This window comes from Bos javanicus, chromosome 7 (genome assembly GCF_032452875.1).
Source record: "Bos javanicus breed banteng chromosome 7, ARS-OSU_banteng_1.0, whole genome shotgun sequence".
NCBI classification, from domain to species: Eukaryota; Metazoa; Chordata; class Mammalia; order Artiodactyla; family Bovidae; genus Bos; species Bos javanicus.
In genome coordinates this window covers 16,326,669-16,353,363 of record NC_083874.1, presented here as the reverse complement: position 1 = coordinate 16,353,363, position 26,695 = coordinate 16,326,669, and the positions used below count along the sequence as shown (strand labels likewise).

The 26,695-nt window shown below is 55.4% G+C and overlaps 1 protein-coding gene across 3 annotated transcripts in view; it reads right to left on the bottom strand.

Annotated features, from left to right (window-relative positions):
* Positions 1–26,349, bottom strand: part of EVI5L (ecotropic viral integration site 5 like) — a 32,694-nt gene extending 6,345 nt beyond the window's left edge. The window contains exons 1-13 of one of the 3 annotated variants that reach the window (XM_061422346.1): positions 25,893–26,349; positions 11,409–11,592; positions 9,946–10,135; positions 9,391–9,615; positions 9,235–9,309; positions 8,525–8,650; positions 7,248–7,391; positions 7,019–7,108; positions 5,781–5,878; positions 5,633–5,693; positions 2,602–2,655; positions 1,743–1,775; positions 585–725 (exon numbers count right to left, since the gene is read on the bottom strand). In XM_061422346.1, coding sequence (XP_061278330.1) covers positions 585–725; positions 1,743–1,775; positions 2,602–2,655; positions 5,633–5,693; positions 5,781–5,878; positions 7,019–7,108; positions 7,248–7,391; positions 8,525–8,650; positions 9,235–9,309; positions 9,391–9,615; positions 9,946–10,135; positions 11,409–11,545 — 1,374 coding nt within the window. In that variant the 5' untranslated portion in view covers positions 11,546–11,592; positions 25,893–26,349. The remainder of the gene's footprint in view (positions 1–584; positions 726–1,742; positions 1,776–2,601; positions 2,656–5,632; positions 5,694–5,780; positions 5,879–7,018; positions 7,109–7,247; positions 7,392–8,524; positions 8,651–9,234; positions 9,310–9,390; positions 9,616–9,945; positions 10,136–11,408; positions 11,593–25,892) is intronic. The other 2 variants (XM_061422344.1, XM_061422345.1) reach the window with 2 other exon arrangements.
* Between the last annotated feature and the right edge of the window lie 346 nt (positions 26,350–26,695).

The window sequence follows — 26,695 nt, the reverse complement described above, 5'->3', positions numbered from 1 at the left end:
GCAGTGAAGACGGAAGGTCCCGAGTGCCACTACCAAGACCTGATTCAGCCAGATAAATAAATGAAAATACTAAAAAATCCCCTGCTGAAAAGGCATCAGGGACTTTCTGGGTTCTTTTGAGCATGAGCTGCCCTTTCTTCTTGTTTGCAGAAGATGCTGTGGTTTCCTTCACCACAAGCCGTGTTGGTAGCTGGTTTTGCTGCATGTCAGATGAGTGGACCTAGGTTTGGTTTGGTAACAGCCCAACAGCCCTTCAGACCCTGGGGAGACATCAAGGCTCCCCCAAGGAATCACAGCTCTATCAGTGGAGGGCGGGGTCCCTGCAGGGACAGTTGGGGGATGGGTGGAGGCTGACTGTCTTGCCCTCAGTGTGGTAATATGGTACGCCGGATGCCCCACTGCGGGGTGGGAAAGGGAAACCACAGGATCGCCCCGGGTGTGGGGCTGGAGGAGACTCTGGGCCCCCTGTCCCCAAGGAAGGAACAGGAGGGCCAGGGCTGATTGGGGCCAGGTGCCCCAGAGCTCTGCAGGCAGCCAGGCATAGGGCGTGGCCTGGCCCTGGGCCCCGCCCACCGGCCTGGTACCTGCTGCTCCTGCAGCTGCCGTATGGTGCTCTGCGCCTTCTGCAGGTCTTCGGCTGCCGAGCTACACTGCTGCCTCACCACAGCCAGTTCCCGCTTGATGACGTAGTTCTCCTCTGCCTCCTGTGCGCGTGTCACCTGCCCCTGAGGACAGCGAGGATGAGGTGCCGTGACTCTCTGCTCACACCCCCAGCTCTGCCTGGGGCCTGCCAGTGGGGAGGCCCAGAGAGGGTGGAGGCGGGGTGGGAGGAGGAGGACCTCCCACACTCAAGAGCCTGGGATGGGGTGCCCCCTAGGGCCTGGGGATGTTGGGGGGCAGGCAGGAACAGGAACCAGGAGGAACCTGGAGGAACAGACCCACCCGGGACCCAGGCTCTGGCTTACAGCCTCTGTCCCAGGTAAGGAGAAATAAGTCCTTGTCCACTTAGGGTGGACAGCACAGCAGAGGCCAGGCTCTGCTGGGAATGACGGGGATCTGGGGACAGCCGAGGGCCAGGAGGCTCAGGACGGGCTCTTGGGGGCCAGGCTGGGGGGTACACCTCTCCCCCAGTCTTCAGTCCTGGCCCCCAGAGTTCCACCTGCCCAAGACTAAGACTCCCCAGCCTCATCCCCTCAACCCCCAATTTAGGCCCCCCATTCCAGGCTCAGAGCCACCAGGTGGTGAGGCAGGAGCTTCCAGAGAAAGCCATTCAGGATGAGGCAGCAGCAGAAGCAGGCGAGTGAGAGAAGAGGACAGGCCTTGCAGGTTGGAGCAGAGAAGAGCGTGAGGGGCCATAAGGGGTAGGGGAGTGTGTGTGTGTGTGTGTGTGTGTGTGTTGGGGTGGCTCAGCTGTGCACACACCAACCAGGGCCTGTTGCTAATGTAGCCTCAGGGTCCCCACCCTTATCCCTACCAGGGTCCCCTGGAGAGAGGAAACCTGTGCATTGCGTGCACGCCCACACGCGCCCACAGGCACCAGGCCTTCACACGCATGCCCCCTCCCCCAGAGGGAAGCCTCTGTCTCCTGGAGAAGCGGTCCCCAGCCGCCCCCATGCACAGCGCCAGGTCTGCCCCCTCCCCCCTCCTCCCCCAAGGGATAGCAGCGGCCAGGGCAGAGGTGTCTGGTGGTCATGTGTGGGCACTGGGAAGAAGTGGGAGAGGGAGAGGAAAAGCTACAGTACCTGTATTAACCTATCAGCCAGAGCAGCGCTCTCCTACCCGGCGGAGGGGTTCCGAGCGACAGGGGGAGGAGGCAGAGCGGAAGGCGCGGGGACAGGAAAGGGGAGACAGACAAGAACCACATGTCACTAACGCGGTGGGCTATCTCTAGAAGCGGGAGAGAGGAGTGAGACCGGAGAACCAGAGAACCAGCAGGAGAGGGCCGGGAGGAAGACCAAAGCCAGAGCAAGCTCCGTCCTGGGGAGGAGTCTGTGTGTGAATAGGGGGTGGGGGCAGGGTCACCCATGGGAGCTGCGGGGCTGGGGCCTCACCTGAAGAGGGTTGGCGGGGGAGCCCTGGGCCCCGTGAGTGCAGTTTTAATTTGGAGGCAGAGCAAGACTCAAGGCTTTGGGCCAAGGACAAATTCCACCTGCGGTCAGTAGTGGGTCAAGTGAGACTGAGCAGGGAGCTGGAAGTTGAGAGCCCCCGTCTCTACTCTCATATTTAAAAACAGGTTGGGGGCAAGGGTCAAGGCTATGGCACCCCCTCCATGGTGCACAGCCACCCTCTTCTCCTTTCTTTTGTCAAAGCAGCCCACACCCAGGCAGCCCGGGAGGGCGCCAGACCCAAATGGATTTCTGTGTTTGCAGTTAATGGGGTTATAACTCAGTCCCCCTTCAGGCAAAGCTTCCCCTTGGTCCCCAATTTACACAGCAGCCGAAGTCTCAGGGAAACACATGGTGGGGCCCGTGGGATTTATGGTGGGAGTTTAGGGTGGGGTCGCGCCTGGGGCGGGAGGCTGGCTGGCCGGCCCTCTGGCTGCTAGGTCCTGCTCAGGACTGGGAGGGTTTGGTGCTACAGGCTGGCGGCTGCACCCCTCACCTTTTCCAGGGTCTCGATCCGCTGCTTCAGGAGCCGGTTCTCCGTCCGAAGCCTCTGTAGTTGGGGGAAGAGGGAAGAGTGCGTCAGAGCCCCATGTCCTGCTCCTGTGCACCCAGAAGTCTGTCCCCTTGGAGCCAGGCCATCTTCAGGCAGGAGGGCACCAGCGTTTAATGGTCCAAGTTAGTGATTCCATAAAACAGTCAAGGCCAATTCTCATTTGGAATGGCCCACTAGGTATTTAAAAAAAAACAAACAAATCTTGGTTCAGGAAAACCAATGTGATGGCTTGGGTGGATATGCACTGTGTGAGGGGGTATGGAGGGGGCAGTCAGCACCCGTGTCCTCCTGTGGAGTCGCCTTGGGCCTGTCAAGGGCAGAGCCTTCTGTGTTCTGGGGGAAGCTGCTGGCAGACAGTCCCCACCCCTCACGGCTTGGATTTGAGCCCCAGGGCTTAGAGGACAGACTTGGAGTCTAGGTCCAGGAAAGGAAAGGGGTCTTGCGAACGTGCGTGCTGTTGATGACTACATTTCTGCGTCCCTTTGAGAACCAGCTGCGCCCGACAGTTGTCACCGTTGCCCCCACCCCCTCTAATTTTCAAGGCAGTCTTCCTTCCGCCTTCCATGCTGTGCTGGTGGTTTTGGTGGGGGTACTCGTGGTTGTAGGTTTCCCCGCAGCCTTCTGGGAAGCGGGGGAGGTTGACATCCGCCTCACCCCTAGTTTCTACCCCCGAGTCCTTTAAGCAGTGGGTACAGAAATCATTTCCATCAGCAGGTCAGCGAGAGTCCTGCTTCCCTGTGTATCACACAGGACATTCTTCCGGAGAGAAGAAGGTGATGGAAACATGCAGAACACACCCTGGAAGCAGCTATGTCAGAGAGGATCACAGACTTGATTGATGGGCGCTGACTCATGTCAAGAGAAACTGAGTTGGAGGCAGGCAGGGTCTTGCCGGAGGCTCCTGGCTTGCCGGAGTCAGAGCTGTTGCAGGCCTGGGTCTCTGTCCGTCACAGGAATCCAGAACCAGAGTCCTGACCCCTGACCCCTGGGTTCTGTCTACTTTCTGGCCTCAACGCACGGATGGCCAAGCTCAGCCATCCTTGGAGGAGCTGAGTGTGCTGACCACACCTCACCTTGCTCCTCTTCCTCCCAGGAGAAAACCCGATAGGGTGTGAACAAGGACTGTGGGGGCCTACGTACTAATCACAGTACTGAAAAGTTTTTTGTTCTGTATTTTTGATACTTTGATATCCTGCTGCCTTGCTAATCCCGGTGATACTGCTGCTCCTAGGACTAGTTAATTCCTAGGGACAGTAGACAGCATGCCTGCTGGTCTGCCTTCTACACACTAAGCGGTCACACCCCTGCCTACCTCCCTTACCTCTCACACACAAACCATTATTTCCCATGCCCTCAATTGTCCCAGGACAGGTGGTGACCACTCCTATAGCCCAGAGCCCTGGAAATTATTCAAACCAGCCAATCTTGACTCTCTTGAACCTGCCTACACACCCTCTTGAACCCTGACCCAACCCTTCCCATGGAAATCCCAGCACGGGCTCTGGCCCAGGCTTTTCTCCTGCCCTGCCCTGATGCTTCCCCATGTGGCCCTGCACACACAGCAGAGGTGCGCCCCCCTGGGAACTGTGAGTAACAAACTGTCCTTCTAAAGGCGGTTGTCTGTGTTTGTCACCTCACTGTACTTGATGAAAACAAATCTCAGGTTTGCTTTAAAACAGGCAAAAGGTGAAAGAGCACAGGGCAGGGACAAGGGAGAAGGCATCTGTCCTGCCCTGCCCTTGGGGGTGCTCAGGCTTGTCTTGTGGGACATTTCCAGGCTGGACATGTGGTCTGAGGGTCTGCTGCATCCCTCCCTACTGCTGAGCCCTCCTGGCCACCAGGTGAGAGCATGCCTTTGTCTGCATGAGCAAGACACATGTACATGTTTGGACTGGTGCATCAGTAATGCTGCCATTCCTGAGAAAGGGAGATGCTTAAAAGTTTAGGACACAGAATTGTTTCTCAGAAAACCTACCAACAGGGCCAGGACAATAAGGTCCTCTTTCCCCACTCAGATATGGGCAGCAGGTAACCTGGATTATCATATAGGTTCTGTTTCTGTCTTTTGAGAGGAAGTTGGGATGATGGTGGTGGTTCATAATAATAATTTGAACAGTAGAGCAAGTGTCATCCCCATTTTGCAGAAGGGGACACTGAGGCTCAGAGAGGTGCATTCACGTTCCTGGCAGGTCACCCAGCTGGTTTGTAGTAGAGCTGAGATTTGAACTCTGGTCTGTGGGACGCCAGGCCCAGGCACTGTGGGAATCTGTCCCTGAAGAAGACAAAGCCAGGCTGTGTTGGGGTTTGCATCTGTGTCTGACCCCCACCCCCACTGGACTGGGGGCCCTCAGTCTCTGCCATGATTCTGGCACATAGTAGGTGCCTGCTAGATCCCTGTGGAGAGATAACCAAGATCACATCTGGAGGGTCGAAAGCAGAGGGAAGGAGATGGAAGGGAGTCTGTGTATAGAGGCTCTGCATGCCCAGGAAAGCCCCTCTGATATTGTGACCTACCAGGAATATATATTTGGTCTTCATCTTTGGTCCTGGCACAGCACTCCTAAAACCCTGGGAATTTTCTTAGAAAGGAATCAAGGTGTCACTTGTTATGTTAATGAGGTGACTTTTGGAAATCCCCCAGGTCACCTAAGCATGGGGCTGGTAGCCAGGTGACCAGATCCTGTGATGAGAGGGTTGGAACTTTCTGCCTGACCTCAGGGAAGGGAGAGGGCTGGGAGTTGAATCTCCGGGCCCAGGGAACTGTCCACCTGTTAAACCATGTCCCCAGTTCAGGGGGTGGGGGTGGCTCTCACTCTGTGTGGCCTGGTGGTGAGTGAAAGGGCAGCTGGGCCAAGGGATCACCCCTTGAGGCCATGGGACACCCTGCTGTGTGGCCCATGCTGGGTGGGGCCACCCTCATCAGGGGGCTTCCGGGGCATCCTGCCCCAGCCTGGCCCATCCCACCTGAACTCACCTTGATCTCAATCTGCTCCTCCATCTCCTTGCTCTTCATGGCCGCATACTCCTTCTCCAGCCTGCAGAGAGAGGGGAGGGCCGATGTGCTCACTGTCCCACTCTCAGGGACCCCCCTACTGCCTGCACCCCGGATGCCCGCTACTGACCTCTTCATCTTCTTGGGGTTGTACTTGACCTGGTAAGCCTTGAGGATCAGCTTATCTGGACAGCTGTCGAACTGATGGGGGATCACCCTCTGGAAGTACTGTGGGGACATGGGTGGTCACTGACATGTGGGCCCTGACCACCTGGGGCCACCCAAGCCCGTGGGAGGCCCTGCTTCCCTGGAGGAGGGGCCTGGGCATGCCAGAAGTGTCAGCCAGAGCCCGTTGGCCTGGGGCCTTGCATGGCCTGGCCCTCTGTGGGCGCTCCATCAGTGTATGTGGATCGAATGAGCAAGTATGAGAAGCAGGAATTGTGAGAAGGAGCTGCCTGTGGCCAGGACTTCTGTCTGCAGGAGAAGCAGGCTTCGGGAGCTCCTGAGGGGGAAGGCTGGGGTGGGGTCTGAGAAGAGGGGCCTTCATGGCGGGGGCAGGGGGAGCCATGCCGCTGACCCAGGGCAGTGAAAAGAGATGGAAGAGGTTGAAGGATCAGGGTGGCAGGGAGGAAGCTGAAAGAAGGAGCCCTTGGGGGCCTGCCTGCTCGCCCAGGGCCCCTGGGGCCTCCACGCAGAGTTTAAGCGCACGCTGCCGGTGGACATAGCTTTCTGCGGCTTGGGACTGGGCTGGGCTCCACAGCCCAGCTGGCCCCCTCTGGCAGCTGCAGACAATGGGTGCCCGTGTTCGTGAACACAACTGTGGCCTTTGTGCATTCTTCCCCAAACCACCAGCTGGAGAACACTGGGAGGGGGCAGGGGCCTGCATGATGGGGACATGGCAGTGAGAAGCAGGCTGGCCTCTCTCCGCAGGCAGGGCAGCTAGCCGGGGCAGGCAAGGGGAGGGTCAGCCCCAGACCCTCACTCCCTCCTGGGCCCTCGTCTGACCTAGTTGCTGGGGCTGAAACCACACCCAAGGCCTCCAGGTGTGGCTAGTATTGCTATTTGTCACATTAGGCTCTAGGGGACCTGGAGCTGGGGGCAGGTGAAGGGGGGTGGACTTCCGGGCTTGGCATTCTTCTCTCCCTGCTGCCAGGCTGCTGGCCCTGGCCCAACTCTGGCAGAGCTGGGGGCTCCTCAGGCACTGCCCCCGCCTCAGCCCTGGCCCTTCAGGGAGATCTTAGGGGGCAGAGATGATGGGAAAGGATCAGGGCACTCAGGAAGTCCAGGGTCTCCCCATCTTTCAGGAAGGGTTCACTTGCCCAGGTGCCCCTGCTGGGGGCAAACCCACCACCCTGGACCCCTGCCCACCTGGGACATCCCCTCCATGTCCAGCTGCATCAGCTCCGTCTGGTTCACCTGCAGCAGGGCGAGGCCCACCCGGAAGATGATCTCCAGGCCCTGCAAAGGCAGCGGGGGCAGTGCATCTCCAGTTCTGCTTTCCCAGGGGCCTCTGAGCCCTCCCTGAGCCCTGGGATCATTTCCAGTGGGGACCTGAGTCACTCCATCCAGAGTGCCCAGGAGAAGAAGGGGTCCTTACCTCGTACATGAAGATGTCAAAGACACGGGTGGCAACGGGCAGTGGGAAGGTGGTGAGGAAGAGTGTGAGGAACCAGGACGAGGCATACATGGACGTGTGGAAGCTCTGGGAGCGGAAGTGGGTGTTCAGGTCCGGGAGCTGCTCCTGGGGTCAGGAAGGAGGCCAGACACCATGAGGAGGGCGCTGGGCACAGCAGTCCACACCCTCAGGTTCCCTCTACCCGGAAGTGCCTGCATCTTCAGGGAGCTTTCCCTGACTTACCCTGGGCAGCCCCCCTGCCACACCGTCCCTCAGTGGGGCAGAAGCACCCCAGAGCTCTGAGCAGCACGAGGGGGGACCCAGGCAGGGACAGCAGGCGGCCCAGCTACCCGGGGAGGCTCACCACCACCCCCAACAATGCTCTACATTTTGTGCCCAGACATGCTTAAGGGATGTTTGATTGGCCTGAACTTTAGACAGCTGGAAAGTGACAGAAACTGGGGAAACTGAGGCTGGAGATGTTAGGAGGCCCTGCTGGTCCTTCACAGGAAGAACGGACCCTTGGCTGTCCCCTGGCCTGCCCTGGGCCTCCTCTGGACTCAGGGACTCTCTGGTGGTGGCCAGCTACTTTGCCACGGGAGCTCTCGGCTCTTTCTCTGTGGCCCTGGGCCACCTGCTGGCTGGCATTTCCGGTCCCCTTGACCGACAGCACCTCCTGGTCCTCCAGGCCTGAGGAGCGGGCTTTCACAACCAGAGGCATCCTGCCCACTGGTGCCCAGCCACACAGCCCCACCTGCAACCGGCTTCCGGAGCAGGCCAGAGTATGCGTGTGTGTGTGTGTGTGTGTGTGTACACCGGTGCTGTCTGCCAGCCAGGAGCGGGCCCTGCGGGGGCTACTATTTATAAATAGGCGGCTACAGCTCTCTAGTAATCAGCAAAGGCAGGCAGACAACACTTTCCCCCTTCCACCACACTGGGGAGCAGATAGAAAGGGACAGTGTGGGGGTGTGTCTGAGGCAGGCCAACCTCTCCATCCTGGCCTGAATGACTCTGGGAACCCTGAGTTCTGAGAAGCCCCCACTGTAAGGACTGGCCCCTGAAGCATCCTTCAGGCAGTGCTCCACAGCCCCCTGGGGAGTAGGACCCCTTTCTGCCCTGGTATGTCTGGGTGGGTTCTCAGGCCTGGAATTTTCAGTCGAAGAGACTCCCTGGGAGGGCCAAGGTCAGCACCCGTGAGTGTGGGCTGGCAGGGTATGGGGGGGCAGAGTGGGTAGGCATGACCACCTGGGCCTGCTCACCTGTAGCATGTATTCAAATTGGTAGATGCAGAGCCCCAGCTCGGCCATGCTGGGCTTGAAGAGCTCTCGTAGGCGGTACTCCTGCATCAGCCGCACGAACACACAGAAGGCCTCCTCCTCGGGCATCTGGGGGCAGGGGGTGTCTGTGAGTGGGGGTAGCATGGGAGGGGGTGCCCGCTGCTCTTCTCCTGACTTTGCTTGTTTCTGCTGTTTACTTTGACTGAACACAGACGGTGCCAGGCTGCCTGGACCCCCATGGCAAACCTCCGGTCAATAAAGTCCCCGTTTCACTGATGGGAAGCATCTAGAGGCTGAAGTCGCGAGCCCAAGGCCGCCTGGCAAGAAACAGTGGAGCTGGGACTTGAACCCCGGAGCCCACGGTGGAGGCAGCCTCTCGTCCAGTCCCCACCATTCTCCCCTCCTGAGCCTGCCAGAGCCTCCACAGGAAACCCCCAGCCCCATAAACACTGCACTGGCCAAACCAAGTCTCCCACCTGGGTTCCTCATCTGACCCTGGCAGGTGACTGAGCAGGATGGGATAGTGGTCAGGACCAGCTGCCAGCCTTCTGTGCTTGGTTGGGAGACTGTCAGAGGTCACAGGCGGGCAGGAGGAAGCTCTGACCCCAGGCCTACACTGATGGAGGGAACACTTGCTTCTGTCCACCTCCAGGGGACCGAGAGAGTGGGCTGGGCTAGCCCAGGCCACCTACCTGCATGAGCAGCAGGCCCACGATGAAGGCACTGCCCTGGCAGTAGCCCACCTCCCGGTCCACCAGCGAGTAGGCCTGCACGGGAACGCACGGGAGTCAGGGCGGGGTCCCACCGGGCTGGCAACCACAGGGCATCTCTCCAGGGCCAGGGCTCACCTTCATGACATTGAAGAGGACCTCCTGGCCTAGGCTGTCCTGGCCCTTGAAGAACTCGTGCTCTGGGTAGGTGCGGGCGATGTCCCTGCGGATGAGCTTCTCGCAGGGGGACGACATCTTGAGCAGCTCTGAGTACTGGTTCTTAACCGGCATGTCTGTGGCACTGCACAGGAGCTGCCAGACGATGGCCCGGAAGTGGTGTGGGATGCCCTTGCGGATCAGCTCCTGGAGACCGGTCAGAGGGGGAGCGGAAGACCGGGCTGGATCCAGTCCCAGAGTGGCCTCCCCAGGGCCGTCCAGCCGGGCCTTGGAGATGGGGCCTGTCCACGCCTCCCCGGAGGCCCAGAGAGCTTGGCTAAGCCACCTCATGGCACAGAGTGCCACAGTGCTCCAGCCTGTCACGGAGCACACGGGTGGGAAGCAGGTGGGGGTGTCTGGGAGGCCAGCCCCGCCCACTCTCCCTCCTCCCCACCCTCCACCAGGCACACCTCCAGCCCTGGACCTTGCCCGCCCCCAGCCACTGACCAGCCTGCCCCAGGCCCACAGTCCCCCCACCTTCAGCAGCTTCTCCTTCCGGCGTCGCCACTCCTCCCACTCGTTGGCGATCCGGCCCCACAGAATCCACGTGTCCTCCTCCAGGTGGCTCAGGTTGGAGGAGGCTGAGGAGCTGGACACCAGCGAGGAGCCACTGTTCCGCCGGGAGCCATTCATGGAGCGCATGGACTTGGAGTCGGCCTCCAGCAGCCTAGGTGGGCAGGCAGGGGGTGAGGGGTGGCTGCAGGTACTTCCAGCCCCAGCCCTTGGACCCCAGAGAGCCCAGCCCCTCCTCCCTAGGGTCCCAGATTGGGTCTTAGTTGTTCTTCCTGCATGGCACTTGCTGTGTGACCTTGGCTGGTGCCCTAACCTCTCTGAGCCCTGGTTTTGATCCTGGGTCCCCGGAGAGGCTGCCATGCATGTGTCCCACTTTGTGCCCTGGGCTGAGAAGCTTGGGGATCAGCTCATTTAGTCCCGAGGGGCAGGCTTTGTTAAGATGTGTTTACAGATGAGGTACAGAGAGGGTGAGTGGCTAGCTGGGGGCCCACGGCTCACAAGAGGCTGCATTAACCAGCTGTTTCTGATGCTCTGACATCTGGGGCCTCCCTGACCCTGGAGGGACAGCCCCTCCCAGGCCTAGCAGATCGGCAGAAATGGTTACAGACTTGCTTGTCAGTGCACCTATCATATGCAAACCAACCAATCCAGAGTCCACAAACCAACCACCTCTGTTAGGTGCTAGCACTCAGGGCCACTGTCCTCTGCCCTAATTACCCAGGGCCGGATACTAGACTAATAGGCCCAGACCCTGTGCCCCAGCTTGCTGAAGTTACTCAGACTAGCCAGTCCTAACCCTGATTACACTGCCTCACCACTCCTGGCGGAAACCACAATAAAAGCTCTCACCTACATTTTTCTCACTCCCTCTGCCTCCTGACTGGTCCTGGTGCTTCCCCGGGTGGCCCTACAGGGTTCATGGTGCGCTGTGCCCCTCCTCTTGGAATCTGTGAGTAACAAACTGTCTTTTTTTTTTGGCCTCACCACATGGCATGCAGGGTCTTAGTTCCCCAACCAGGGATTGAACCCAAGCTCAGCATTCTAAATGCTGACCAGGGAAGTCCCCAGACTTCCTGGGGTCATCTCCTGATCTGCTGGCCTCGACTTCCTGGCATAATAATAAAACCCACACTTTAAAACAGGGGCTGAGCCAGAGAAGAAGGTTGGGAAGGGCCAGTTCCAGAGTCAGAAGCTTTACGCTTTCCTTCAACAAAGGCCTGAAAGTGCAGGCGGGGCTCACTGGGCCCTGATCCCATGATCTTCTCATCTGAATGGGAGAACGTCTGTTGGGAGGTGATGGCAAATGCTAGCCTCAGTGGAAGTGTTACTTGGCCTAGGGCTCTGAGTGCAGGGGGCACCCAGGAGCTTCCGTTTGGGGCCCAGGCTGTACCCTGGGGCCCCACCTGGTCCCCCAGGGACCAACTCACCGGTTCTGCTCTTCAAGCTTGGCCAGCAGCTCCAGCTCATCGGGGCTGAGGTTCTCGGAGTCAGAGGTGGGGGAGCAGGTGGGGGCTGACAGGGCCTCCTGGGATGAGGAGTCGGGGCTCAGAGTGGGGCTCGCCATGGCGGTCAGGCTCCTCAGCTGTGAGCAGGGTCAGGTCACAGAACTGTCTGGGGACCAGAGACGCGTGGTCAGCACTGGGAGGGGTGCCCGCCCTGTCCTGCTGGCTCTGGACCAGTGAGCCTGCTGATCACCTGAGACATCTCCTCACCCCAGGCTTCCCACCTTGGGTCTGTCCACTTGGTCACCCCTTGTCCCAGGCACCCCGGTCCAGTTGCTAGCTCCTTCTGCTCCAGGTGCTGGCTACTAGGCTCCCCACTTTTATGGTGCAGACGCCAGCGAGGAGTAAGGGGGGCCAAGGCCAGGGCCTGTGCTATTCTGCTCTCCCTGGGCATGGACACCAACTCTCAGCGGACACCCCTGAGTCTTCAGCAGGGCCAGGGGCCAAGGCTGCTTGTTACTCAGGGCCCCTGCCAGGACCTGCAGACGTCCCTGCTCTGGTGCCTGTTCTAGTCAGCCTTGGTCCCTGTCCCCAGCTGTGGTCTGACCTGAGAGCCCTGCCTCAGCATCTGACCTGCCCTGTCTCATCAACCAGAGTGGGCTGCTGGCACAGCCAGAAAGCAATTATTCTCTACTGTTAATTGTCTGGTGCTGCCAATGGCCGGAAGAGCCAACTCTTCCTGGGCTGGGAAGCCAGGGGCACGTCCAAGTGCTGGGAATCTGTGCTCTGGCGGCCCCAGAGCGAGGCACAGGCTCTGGTCGGTGTCCTGATCTTGGCCTGCCATGTACCAGGTTGATGCTGGCCCATCTCTGCTGTTCTGCCTGTGGAGGGTGTGATCCCACCCTCCTGGGAGCTTCAGGGACACTGGCATCTCCCCTCTGCCAGCCCCAGGAGAGGTGGCTCAGCACTATGCCAAAAACAGAGGCTCTGGACTCAAATGGACCAGCGTCTGAAGTGAGGCTCCCTTGGACCCCAGTGAGGGTTCGGACAGCTCAACCACAGAGGGGCTCTTGGCCAGTTTCTGGAGAAGGGGCATCTTGTCCCCTAGGTGGCAGCAGGACAGTGACAGGACAAAAACATAGCTGCCTGGCACCCTCAGGTCACTGGGCACCTTCCCACAGCCCAAGTTCAGCCCCCTACCAACACCTGCAAGCCCACAGGTCGGTGGGACTTGACCCTGGCCATGCACTTGATTCTAGTCTCCTTTCCCAGGGCTGTCATGGGGTGGAAGGGGGACACCATTTTTCTTTCACCTTGTAGGGGTGCCCAGCACTCTCTCACCCCAGGACTCTGTGGCTCCCCAGGGAACTGGTTCTCCCTCTGGCCCCCGAGGGCCCCCCAAGTTGGGTGGGCACCAAGGGCTCTAGCTTTAGTGAGCAGTACAAACTTGAGGTGATGGCTCCCCTCAGAACCGGAAGAACTTTTCCTCCCATTGCCTGGCCCGGGGACCACCTGCCTTGAAGACCAAGCCACACACACCTCCAAGCCAGGAGCTGATCATTCCTGAGAGAGGGACCGTGGGGGCCGCTTGGGGCTTCCCGCAGAGTCAGTCTGTGGCTGCGGGACAGAGATGGGCTGCGGACAAGAAGTGCTGACTTGGAAGGCTCTCTGTGGGCAGGCAGGGGCAGGAAAGGCTGTGTGGGTTTCCTGACATCAGGACTGGGGTGGGAGAGGAGAGGTGGAGAGAAGGATCAGAGCCCTGGAAGCACAGCTGGATTTGAGGAGGCATGTGGGGCTCGGGGACAAAGGCCACATGTGGCTGGGGCTGGGGCCCACTGTTTCCCTGCTGTGCCCAGGGGAACCCTAATCTCAGAAGTGCATTGCCTTCCCCCACCCTACCCCCACTACCCAACACCCTGGCCTGAAAAGAGCCCAGTGGTTCAGCTCTGGGTTTCTGATGAAAAGAAACAACTCGGGCCATCTGCTCGCAGAGTTTGCTCAGATACTTATCACATATTAATGTGTATTTCACACAAGAAATAAACCTGATCCCATACCCAGTGCTGAAATGTGCGGTCTGAGAGGTGGGATCTTCCAATCCCTCAGGCACTTTCTCTTGACTCACCCCCAACTCTTTAAACACTGTGCAGCCTGAAAGCTGATGCACGCACATTACTTCACACTCACACACTCACATTTACCCACACTTCACACCCCACACACTCAGATCTATTCCCACTCACAAACCATCTCACATATCAATACACGGATACACTAATACACAGTCTTGCATGCTCATGCACACATGCTCTGATACACACACAATCGCACGCCTACACACTCAGATACACATTCACATGCTATCTTACACCCACACACCCCTTTGCCCACACACGCACACATACACACTCACACACACCCTTCCTGCACTGACCAAGGCTCCCCATGCCTGAATCCAGTAGACAGGAATGGATGCGGGCTCTCTGCCCTCGGAGCTCTGTGAGGAGGCCTGTCTCCCACCCCCCTCTATTCTGAGCACCTGGACTCTTATTGGCTCAGCCTCTCCTCCCCTGGCACTTACTGGGTGTTGTCTGAGGGCCTGCACTGTCCTAGGGACAGGGATGTGGAGTGGAAAGGTGAATGAGCCCCCACCTCCTCAGGGCATATGCAGCCGTCCCACCCTTTGCTGGCTGGGCACAGAGACAGAGAGACAAGGCAGGTCCCCTCGAGTGCTGAGGAGCCACTAGCTTCTGAGATCCACACACAGACCGTCCAGGTCTGGGGTCCCAGCCTCTCAAGAGCTTCAACTTCAATGCCCTTTGTTTCTGCTCCACTGTGGCCACCCAAAGCAGGGTCCCGGCCTAAAGAGTGGGTGGTGGGCCACCTAACACAGCCTCTGCTGGCACCACTACCCTCCATGCCCCCAAACGCTGGCTGCATGGCTTTGGAGGCTGAGCCAAGCCAGAGGAGTGGGAGGAGATTGCTGGTGAGCTGGGGCCAGGGGTGGGGTGGGGCTGGTACAAAAAGGTCCAGATGCCAGGGTCCCTCTACCTCTCTTTTCTCCTCCTTTGCAGGAGCGTTTGGACACTGACAACCATGCTTCTTCCTCCTGATACTTTTTTTTTTCTGTTAATATAATTTTTTCCCATGCCATGTGACTTGTGGGATCTTAGTTCCCTGACCAGGGATGGAACCCGTGCCCACTATACTAGGAGCTTGGAGTCTTAACCACTGGGCCACCAGGGAAATCCCCTACACTTTCTCCTTCTCAAAGTCCACTCCCATATAGTTTTGAGACACTGGGCTCCTTGGCCTCCTAGGGCTCCCCCTCTGTCTCAGCCCAGCGAGAGGCCCCTTCTTCCACAGGCCTTGCCTTGGCCCTTATCCCTTCAGGCCCTTGGTGGTGGTGTTTTCAGGACTTAAATGAACAGAAAGGCTTGTCTGTGATTGTGACACCCATGTCCCTAGCTTTTCCCTTCTTTTTCCTCACCTCACCGAGGTGAGGACTGAAGACTGCTGGGCAAAGAGAGACACAGCCCCCTGCCCGCCCAGAGCATGTGGAACAGGGAGGAGAAGAGACTTAGAAATGATCACCCGAGCTTACTATGACTGATTGAGAGAAACCCATGGAATAAAAGATGAGGCACAGTGGAAATTAAAAGACTCTTTCTCCTTGGAAGGAAAGTTATGACAAACCTAGACAGCATAAAAAGCAAAGATATCATATTGCCCACAAAGGTGCGCATAGTCAAAGCTATGGTTTTTCCAGTAGTCATGGATGGATGTGAGAGTTGGACCATAACAAAGGCTGAGCACTGAAGAATTGGTGCTTTCAAATTGTGGTGCTGGAGAAGACTCTTGAGAGTCCCTTGGACTGTAAGGAGATCAAACCAGTCAATCCTAAAGGAAATCAACCCTGAATATTTATTGGAAGGACTGATGCTGAAGCTGAAGCTCCAATACTTTGGCCACCTGATGCAAAGAATTGACTCATTGGAAAAGACCATGATGCTGGGAAAGATTGAGGGCAGGAGGAGAAGGGGACAACAGAGGATGAGATGGTTGGATTGCATCACCGACTCAATGGACATGAGTTTGAGCAAACTCTGGGAGACAGTGAAAGACAGCGGAGCCTAGTGTGCTGCAGTCCTTGGGGTAGCAAAGATTAGGACATGATTTAGCGACTGAACAACAAGAGTGGAAAACAGTCTGGCAGTTCTTCAGAAAGGTAGACAGTTACCAATATGGGACTTTCCTGGTGGTCCAGTGACTAAGACTCCATGCTCCCAGTGCAGGGGACTGGGGTTTGGTCCCGATTTGGGGAACTAGATCGCACATGCTGCAACTAAAGATCCTTTATGATGCAACTGAAAAGATTCTGTGTGCTGCAACTAAGGCCCACCCAGTGCAGTCAAATAAATAAATAGGCTGTCTCTTAAAAAAAAAAAAAAGTGTTAGCAATATGACCCAGCAATTCCACTTCTAGGAATTCTACCCAAGAGAACGGAAAATATACATCCACATGAAAACCTGTATACAATTGTTCACAATAGCCAGAAAGTGGAAACAACCCAAATGTCCATTGGTGGATGAATGGGTAAGTGAAATGTGGTCTATCTATATGACGGAATAGTATTCACCCATAAAAAGGAACAGACTTTTTCTGGTGAACTCTTTCCTGGTAAATCCCCCCACCCCACCGCCCCCAGTATGCGGGCTCACTTTTCTCCCCTCTCTCTGAAAATATCTAACCCTACACCCCAGCCCAACACACACTTTTGGGTTTCTTTTGGCAGCACTGGATCTTTGCTGTGGCACATGAGTTTCTCTAGTTGAGGCTGACAGGCTCAGTAGCTGCAGCGCACGGGCTTACCTGCACCAGGCATGTGGGATCTTAGTTCCCCCACCAGGGATTGAACCCACATCCCCTGCACTGGGAGGCAGATTCTGAACCACTGCAGTACCAGGGAAGTCCCCCAAGACACATTCTACAGCAATTCTTTGTATATCCACCGGCCTGCCCTACTGGGTCATAAACGTACTGGGGGCAAAAGCTTGTCTTCTTAATGTTTTAATCCAAGCCTCTAATGCAGCATCTGGCCGTTAGCAGGTACTCGATGTCTTTGCTGGATGAATCAAGAGAAAAGTCCCTCTGTCACTCAGCCAGGTGATCAAGGTCAACAGGATTAGTGATAAGTCACGTGGAGAGCATGTGCACTTAATATGCTGACATGAGAAGGGCCCTTCATCTCTGTGTTTTCCTCCCCAAGACTATGAGAAAATCATGTGACCAGTCCAGAGTAAGAGATGCTTTAGAGCATTGCTGACTAGTCCTCCTGAACTGTCAAAGTCATCAAAGACAAGGAAAGCCTAAGCAAGCTGTCCCAGATAAGAGAAGTTTCAGGAGATGTGATGACAAAATGTCCTGTGGGATCCAGGATGTGGTCCTAAGACAGAAAAAGGGAAAAGCTAAGGAAATCTGAATAAAATACGGACTTTAGTCAATCATGTGTGTGCCCAGGCGCTCAGTCGTGTCTGACTCTTTGTGACCCCATGGACTGCAGCCCTCCAGGCTCCTCTGTCCATTTTTCAGGCAAGAACATTAAGAGTAGGTTGCCAGTTTCCTACTCCAGGGAAAGTTTTGGGCTCAGGGATAGAAAACTGCATTTCTTGAATCTCCTGCATTTGCAGGTGAATTCTTTACCATGTTACCATCTAGTTAATTATAATGTATCAATATTGGTCCAACAACACAAGAGAAGACTCTACACATGGACATTCAGATGACTGACACCGAAATCAGACTGATTATATTCTTTACAGCCAAAGATGGAAAAGCTCTATACAGTCAGCAAAAACAAGACTGGGAGCTGACTGTGGCTCAGATCATGAACTCCTTATTGCCAAATTCAGACTTAAATTGAAGAAAGTAGAGAAAACCACAAGACTATCCAGGTATGACCTAAATCAAATCCCTTATGATTATACAGTGGAAATAAGAAACAGATTTCAGGGACTAGATCTGATAGACAGAGTGCCTGATGAACTATGGATGGAGGTTCGTGACATTGTACAGAAGACAGGGATCAACACCATCCCCAAGAAAAAGAAATGCAAAAAGAAAAATGGCTGCCTGAGGAGGCCTTACAAATAGCTGTGAAAAGAAGAAGCCAAAAACAAAGGAGAAAAGGAAAGATATACCCATTTGAATGCAGAGTTCCAAAGAATAGCAAGGAGAGATAAGAAAGCCTTCATCAGTGATCAGTGCAAAGAAATACAGGAAAACAATAGAATGGGAAAGACTAGAGATCTCTTCAAGAAAATTAGAGATACCAAGGAAACATTTCATGCAAAGATGGGCACAATAAAGGACAGAAATGGTATGGACCTAACAGAGCAGAAGATATTAAGAAGAGGTGGCAAGAATACACAGAAAAACTACAAAAAAGATCTTCATGACCCAAATAATCACAATGGTGTGATCACTCACTCAGAGCCAGACATCCTGGAATGTGAAGTCAAGTGGGCCCTAGGAAGCATCACTAGGAACAAAGCTAGTGGAGGTGATGGAATTCCAGTTGAGCTATTTCAAATCCTAAAAGATGATGCTGTTAAAGTGCTGCACTCAATATGCCAGCAAATTTGGAAAACTCAGCAGCGGCCACAGGACTGGAAAAGGTCCGTTTTCATTCCAATCCCAAAGAAAGGCAATGCCAAAGAATGCCCAAACTACCACACAATTGCACTCATCTCACACACTAGTAAAGTGATGCTCAAAATTCTCCAAGCCAGGCTTCAGCAATACATGAACCATGAACTTCCTGATGTTCAAGCTGGTTTTAGAAAAGGCAGAGGAACCAGAGATCAAATTGTCAACATCCGCTGGATCATCAAGAAAGCAAGAGAGTTCCAGAAAAACATCTATTTCTGCTTTATTGACTATGCCAAAGCCTTTGACTATGTGGATCACAATAAACTGTGGAAAATTCTTCAAGAGATGGGAATACCAGACCACCTGACCTGCCTATTGAGAAATCTGTATGCAGGTCAGGAAGCAACAGTTAGAACTGGACATGGAACAACAGACTGGTTCCAGATAGGAAAAGGAGTACATCAAGCCTGTATATTGTCACCCTGCTTATTTAACTTATATGCAGAGTACATCATGAGAAATGCTGGGCTGGATGAAGCATAAGCTGGACTCAAGATTTCCAGGAGAAATATCAATAACCTCAGATATGCAGATGACACCACCCTTATGGCAGAAAGTGAAGAACTAAAGAGCCTCTTGATGAAAGTGAGAGAGAGTGAATAAGTTGGCTTAAAGCTCAACATTCAGAAAACGAAGATCACGGCATCTGGTCCCATCACTTCATGGCAAATAGATGGAGAAACAGTGGTAACAATGACTGACTTTATTTTTTAGGGCTCCAAAATCACTGCAGATGGTGACTGCAGCCATGAAATTAAAAGACGCTTACTCCTTGGAAGGAAAGTTATGATCAACCTAGATAGCATATTAAAAAACAGAGACATTACTTTGCCAACAAAAGTCTGTCTAATCAGGCTATGGTTTTTCCAGCAGTCATGTATGGATGTGAGAGTTGAACTGTAAAGAAAGCTGAGCACCGAAGAATTGATGCTTTTGAACTGTGGTGTTGGAGAAGACTCCTGAGAGTCCCTTGGACTGCAAGGAGATCCAACCAGTCTATCCTAAAGGAAATCAGTCCTTAGTGTTCATTGAAAGCACTGATGTTGAAGCTGAAACTCCAATACTTTGGTGACCTGATGCAAAGAGCTGGCTCATTTGAAAAGATTGAAGGCAGGAGGAAAAGGGGATGACAGAGGATGAGATGGTTGGATGGCATCACAGACTCGATGGATATGAGTTTGAGTAGACTCCGGGAGTTGGTGATGAACAGGGAGGCCTGGCGTGCTGTGGTCCATGGGGTCACGAAGAGTCAGACACAACTGAGCAAGTGAACTGAACTGAATACTGGTCCATTCATTATAACAAACAGCAGATAACGTTACTAATGCGGAAACTGGGTGTGGGTGTGGGCTCTGTGTGAGCACTTTGTGCTCTCTTAATTTCTCTGTAAACCTAAAACTGTTTTGAAAACGAAGTCTACTTTATTTTAAAATTTTATTATTTTTTGACTGTACCATGAGGCATGTGGGATCTTAGTTTCCAGACTAGGGATACAACTAGTGCCTCCTCCACTACAACTAGTGGAATTGTGGAGTCTTAACCACTGGACCAACCAGGGAAGTCCCTAAAGCCTATTTAAAAATTTTTTAAAAAGAGAGAGAGAAGGTTCTGTACCAGGGTAGACAGAAAAGTCCAGGACAGTGGTAATAAGTGAGAGGCCCCCTTGTGGGTAGAGTGTCACTCACAGGGTCTCCAGATGAGGCGCTAGGGGAAGGACTTACACTTGGAATTTCTTTTTTAAAATACTGAGTGACTCAAGTACTTTTTTTTTTTTTTTAATCACTTCATTTTGTTCTTTCATGCCACGCTACATGGCTTGAGGGATCTTAGTTCCCTGACCAGGGATCGAACCTGAGCCCTCAGCACTGAAAGCACGGAGTCTTAACCACCGGACCACCAGAGAATTCCCTGCACTTGGATTTCTGACTCTAGAGTCTTGACCCCAAGCTGATCTGCTGAGCTGCCACTCTCTGCATACTTTAGAAATAACTCACGTAAAACATGGAGTGCAGTGGGCACTCTGTAAATGAGTTACTCTTTTTCACCCGGGAGAGTGAGTGTGTGTGCTCCATCATTCTGAGGCAGGAAGAAAGACCCCATAGTCCCTTTAATTTTGTTTCCCTACCTGCTCTGCCTCTGCCCCCCAGCCCCCACCCCAGCTTCTTACCTCTGCAGTCCCCAGCCTTTTTGGCACCAGAGACTGATTTCATGGAAGACAGTGTTTCCATGGACCAGGGGTTCGGGGGGATGGTTTCAAGATGATTCAAGCACAGTACACTTATCATGCACTTTATTTCTAATCTAATGCTGCCACTGATTTGACAGGAAGTACTGGTCCCTGGCCTGGAGGTCCCCTGCTCTACCTCTAATGATTATAGGGACATAGAATCATTTCTGAACCTGAAGTCTTCAAAGATACCTGACTCCATCTACCCAGCCTGATGGACTGTCAGGTGAGCCACACAGACCACCCTGACTCTGATGTCTTGGGCTCTTTTCCCTTGGCAATGGGGTGGGCATTTGATGGGCGAGCTGCCCCTTGGGTAACAAGGATGGCTGCTGGAATCCAGGTGGTCACTGCCAGCCCTCCTCTCATCCCCAGTTCTAGCCTCTCCTCTGTGCCACACAGAATGTTTCCATGTCCATGTACCTCCCACCCCAGTCATGTGTGTAGATAACGATCCCAGGTCTCCTGGTCTCCAAGGAGAACTTTGGGGCCAGAAGCCTGGGTTCAAATCCCTCTTCTCCCAGTTTCTTGCTTTCTGATCTGGGTATGATGCACTTTATGCCAATTTCCTCATCTGAAAACATGGCTGATGATAGTACCGACTTCATGGGTTTTGTTGCGAGGAATGTACAAGCTAAAACCTGTCAAGTGCCTAGGAGGGGAACTGGCCTGTAATATTCTCTTGGCTGGAAAGTTCCATGAGGGCAGGGGCTGACCTGCCCACTACTGGATCCCCAGCATCCAGTGGACCATCAGGCATCTGACATTTGTGGACTGAAGAAACAAACTTCTCCTCCTCAGCAGGCCCATCCCTTCTGTGGTGGCTCTGTTTAAATGTTAAATGCAGTAAAACTATAATCATCTTTATTAGTAGTAACAGCAGCAGCAATAAACAACCTCAGGCTAAAATCTGAGGGGCAGATGACCATTATGACCATTGGAATCTCTTCTGACCTAAAAAACCCCCAAAACTTTACTATCCTTCATGTTAGCAGCTAATACTTCCTGCCACTGTCACAAGTTCCTTCCAGGCAAATCCTTCATTTCTCTATATTTCAGTGTCCCTGAGGATGACAAAGAAAACAATTTAAAGCCCCCAGAAGCCCTCCAGGGACAAGTGAGTAAGAGAAATGGCATCCTGTGCAGGTTCTTGGCTCTTCAAGTCAAGATGGTAGCTTTCCTGCTGTGAAGGCTGGCTAGGCTGGGGGCTGGGGTGGGGTGCATCTTCCCTGTCTTAGGGGGCTCTCCAAGTAGATGGACACAACCTCTTTCTGCAGAAGAGATCCAGGCCCTCTTGCAGAAGTGAGTGAATAGGGAGGATGCTCAGCTCCTGAAATCAACCAAGTGTTTACTGAACATCTTCTGCATGCCCTGTTCTCGCCTTGGACTCAGCCATGAACAGACATGTGCCTTGCCCTTGTGGGACTTGTGGACTGGAAAACAGCCGCCAATGAAACAATCTCATGGAGGCATCCCTGGAGGTCCGGTGGTTAAGACTCTATGTGTCCAATGCAGAAGGCATGGGTTTGATCCCTGGTTGGGGAACTAAGTTCCCACATGCCACATGGCACAGCCAAAAGATTAAAGAAAAAGAAAAGAAATTATCTCACCAACACATCATGATGAGAAATGAAATAGAAGTGCAGGTGAACTGTGCCAGTGAGGTCCTTGAGATCTCCCTGGAGGGCCCAATCTCTTCCTTGGCTCTGGCAGTCAGCTCTCCTAACTCACCTCCCCTTTGCCCTGTGTTCGGCTTCTACAGCATGTGTGCTGTAGACATCCCTGGGCAGGGCAGGGTTGACTGCTGTTCCAAGTTCAGTTCCAAATACTGACCCCTTTGACCAGGGAGGGTCCCCCAGTATGTGCCCCGTGGACTGCATGCAGGACATGAAGGTGTATAGGATGAAACCCACCCAGGAGGTGCACCTCCCTGTACTCGCCACGCTTGCTCCTGCTGCCCAGGCCTTGGGCCAAGCGTTCGGGCTGCCTGAATGCCCCTCCCAGCCACGCCTGCCTGGAGAACCAGAGAGCTCCTCTCCCAACTCATACGTCATCCCTGCTCCCCCTTCCCTGATGCCTCTGGGATGCGCCGGGCCCTTCCCTCTGCTCCCAGCACATGCCATCCATTAATCTGTCTCCTGCTTCCACACGGGATGTGGTGGTCAGGGCAAGGGCTGGAATGCTGCTTCTTCTGGGTGGTTTGGGGGGATTAAGTGAGATGATATGTAAATGGGGCTGGCACCAGGCATGGCACATGGCACAGCCTGATTGGCATGAGCTACTGGTTTCAGCTCTGGCCTCCTGAAATAGAGAGGGGCTTTAGACACAGGGCATGGGCCACACCTGACATTCCTTCACACCCTAACCCCTGACTCAATTCCCAGTTCACTGTTGGGGGCCTCACCTGGAACAACCAGCACCTGTATTCTGCAAGGGGAAACTGAGATCAGGATCCTCTGTGCCCCCTATACCCTATGTCAATAGCACAGACACAAAGACCCACCCCGGACCCCAGACCAGGGTAAAAGGGCTCACCAGCCCTCCTTGGGAGCCTTCTCGTTTTTTCCTGAGGAGCTCACAGTCTGTCCTGGGAGGCTCCTGACTCCAGTGCATCAGCACAAAGTCTCCCCCTCCCCAGCAAGGCTGTGGAGTTTGCTTCCTGTGTGCCTTGTGACCTTCAGGAGTCTCCGCTTCTCTCCTCCCTTCAGCACGTGGATAGAACAAACCTCGCTCTGCCCCACGTCAGAGGGCTCCATGGGGCGTGGGCATTGCCAGCCAGTGGGCCCCCGACTGCCCTCTGTCCCTCTGGGAGGTTCCTGTGTGACCACAAATCCCATAACAGACTGTCTCTCAGCCCTAAGCATAGCCCAGCCATGGAAGGACAGCCACTATTCACCGAGGCATCAGCGAATTACAACCAGGGGACCGAGAAGGCCAGTGACTCTACTAGCACCACAGACCCCTTGGATCCCTCTTCCACATGGTGCCCAGGGAGACACTGAGGGACACATCCTAATCTCGCTGGCTCCCCTGAAGTCCCAGGTCTTGGTCGTGGGATTTCTCTCCCCATTTTCCAGATGAGTAAGTCAAGGCCTCAAGCCAAGATGCAGTTTTCCCCAGAGCCACCCAGAAACCACTGGTGAATGTCCACAGAGAAGCTGGGCTTATTTCTCTGGGGTTTTCCAGGCAGGCTCAGGTCAGATGAAGGAGACAGCAGGCAGCACTGGACTGATCCAGATTCCCCTTGGGGGGGACCTGGGGCTCCTCCTCAACCTTGTGGTCCTGGACACGCTGTCTCCCCAGTTCTCTGATCTGCACCGCTCTGTGACTTCCCCCTTCCTGTGCCAGGGCCGGACCACCTGTGGGCGACCGCTGAAGCCCAGGGGAACCCACAGGTTGGACACGACGGGGTGGGCTGTGGGTCAGCCAGCCAGGGCCAGCTGGGCAGAAAGAGCCAGAGCACCTAGAAAGACATGTGGACACAGGTCCCCCAGCTCCATCCCAGTCAGGCCAAGATGGGGAAAAAAAAACAACAAAAACCAAGCCGACTCCTCACTCGTGTTCCACACAAGCCTCTTCAGCACATTTTTCCATCTGAAAATATTCCTTAACAAAGAGCTGCCTGCTTCTGGCAGGCCCAAACCCAGCCCCACCAGGTCCCAAATGCCAGGGTGGGTGGAAGCTGTTTCATTTTCTCATGACACACTGGCCATGGGGGAAGGAACTCCTGGGTCAGTCAGGGGCGGCACCTGGGTAGCTGCTGCCATCTGAGGCCAGCAGGCGTGATGGGGTCAGGATGCTGGTCCTACCAGTCTGGTCAGACTTCAGGACTGGGGCCAGGGGCAGCCGGCAACCCCATCCTCTGCCACGGGTGGCATCAATCAGGGGGCAGGCACTGGGTCTTTGGGGGAGACTGGGGTAGGGGAGAGAAAGAGGGAGCACCCTTTCCTCTGAAGGGGTAAAAAATAGGGAGAGATGGATGAATGGGAAGAGGTCTGGGGCAGGTGTCCACAGGGATGCTGGGAGATTCTGGGTCACTCCGCCACCTGCAAGGCCCCAGTGGGGGCACCGGTTCAGGCAGGCTGGTGTGGACGGAAAGGCTGGCCACCTGGGGCAGGGCAGGCAGCTGACATCGGAGTCTCTGCCTGAGCTGGGAGCTGGTGGCGGCTTCCAGGAGGACTTGGGCAGATGAATTCCAAGGAGGAGTGCTAAAGTGCTGAGGAGGTGTGTGTGTGTGTGTGTGTGTGTGTGCGTGCATGCACACGTGTGTATGGGAAGCAAGTGTGTGTGTGTGTGTGCGTGCACGAGCATGCACGTGTGTGTGTATGGGAGGCAAGTGTGTGTGTGTGCACGCGCATGCACATGTGTGTGTGTGTATGGGAGGCAAGTGTGTGTGTGTGTTGTGTGTGTGTGTGTATGTATGGGAGGCAAGTTGGGGGGGTTCCCAACTGCCTGGGTCTGTGTTGAAGGTCTTAAGTGTTTCTGTGTGTGTTGGGGATCCAAGAGTCAGACTCTGTGTGTGTGTGTTTGTGTGAAGGGCTCCTGAATGTCTGTGTATGAGGGGTCCAGTCTGTCTATCACACCCACCATGGGCCCCTCATACTCATATTAGTATGAGCTGTTGAGGATTCACAGCTTTCCCTCTGTTGGCTCTCAGGTGTGTGTGTGTATGTGTGTGTGTGTCTGTGCAAGTGAGTGGGGCCCTCAGAGGGGTGGGTGTCACTGGTTGGGGAGGGGGTTCAGACTATCTGTTGGGCTGTCCCGAGCACAAGGTGAGGGTGGATTTTCAGGAAGCTGGAATCGAGGGGAATCAGGATCAGGGGTGTGTGTGGGGAGTATCCCAGGAGTGGTTTTCAGGGGTGCCCTTGGGCATGGGGCTTCTGGGGGTGGGAGATGGGCCAGCAGGCTGAAGTGAGGCTTGTGGGCAGGAATCCAGATTTACAGAGGCTGAGGAGGGGTCAGACTGGAGGGGTATGGCTCTAAGGCTGGTATCTAAGGGGGTGGGGGCAGGTCTGGGCCCAGGGATGGGATATGAAGTGAGGAGAGGGACGGCGTGACCAGGGGTCTACAGATGAAAGGAGTCTTGGGGGATCCGGAGAGACAGAGGACGGGGGTCCTGGGCTTGCGGCGGGGTAGGGGGGGGCGCTTGTAGGGGGCGGGTCTGTGGGGTGGTGACTGGGGGAGCCTTGAAGGGCCTGGAAAGGGGTCCTGAGGGTCAGTAAAGAGGGTGAGCGGGGGTCACGGGCCTGAGTGGGGGCTCCCGGGAAGGGGGCGGTGTTGGGGCGGAGGGCACCTGGAAGGGTCCTGGGAGGGGCCCAGAGGGGTCGGGAAGCTCCAGGAACGAGGATGTGCAGGGGCCAGGGCCCGAGGTTGACGGCCTGTGTCCGTGCTGGGAGTGCCGAGGGCTCCCGGGGCGGGTGCCGGGGCAAGAGGCCCGGAGTCCCGGTCTTGCCCGGCCCCCATGGGCCGCAACGCGGAGCCGCGGGCCTGAGAAGGCGCCCGGGAGGCCCGGCCCGCGCCGCCTACCTACCTGTAAAGAGCGCGCCATCGCCATGCCGAGTGTCGCCGTCCCGGGCCGCGCCGCCGGATCCCCGCCGTGTCGCTCACCCCGCAGCCCCGGCCCGGCCCGGCCCCCTCAGCCGCCCCCCGGGACCGCGGTCGCCGCCGGCTCCGCCGCTGCCATTTCACCCGCTGACAGGAGCCGCTGCCCCGCCCCCGAGGCCCAGTCAGCCAATTCACCGCCCCCAGCCGCTCTGGCTCCGCCCACTGTCAAGGAGTGATGGCGTGTTTGGCCAATCTGTGGTCATACCGTAAGGCGGGCCCTGGCTACGGCCAGAAGGTTGCCGCCTTTAAGGAGAGAAGCGAATTGAAGTTAGGGAAGCAGTGAAGGACGGGTAGTTTTGCCTATCGAAATGTGGCGCCCTGTTGATCAACACTTGGCAGGACCAATAGCGAGGAGGGAGGGGTGTGTCTCTGAGGAAAGACTGCGTCCCTGAGGAACCGCAGACAGAGGCAGGCGAGCGTTTGGCGCTAAGCTCCGCCCACAGCCGGGCTTTTTGCCCAATAACGAGGCGTCCTGGGTCGTCCATTATTATCTGTCCCTCAAACCTCGGCCATGGCAACTGTTGGGCCGCTATAAAGAAAATTGACATCTAGCGAGCCAATGACACTGAAGGAGGGCGGTGAAGTAACGCTTTCTGGCCAATGAGATTGCGATATTGTTGTGCAGTTGCCCTCCCGGGCGGTGGGACTTAAGGCCGGAATGAAATAGGGGCGGGGCTGAGAGGGGCGTGGCCTAGATCAGCCCTGGGACAGGGGCTGAGCAGGTAGAGG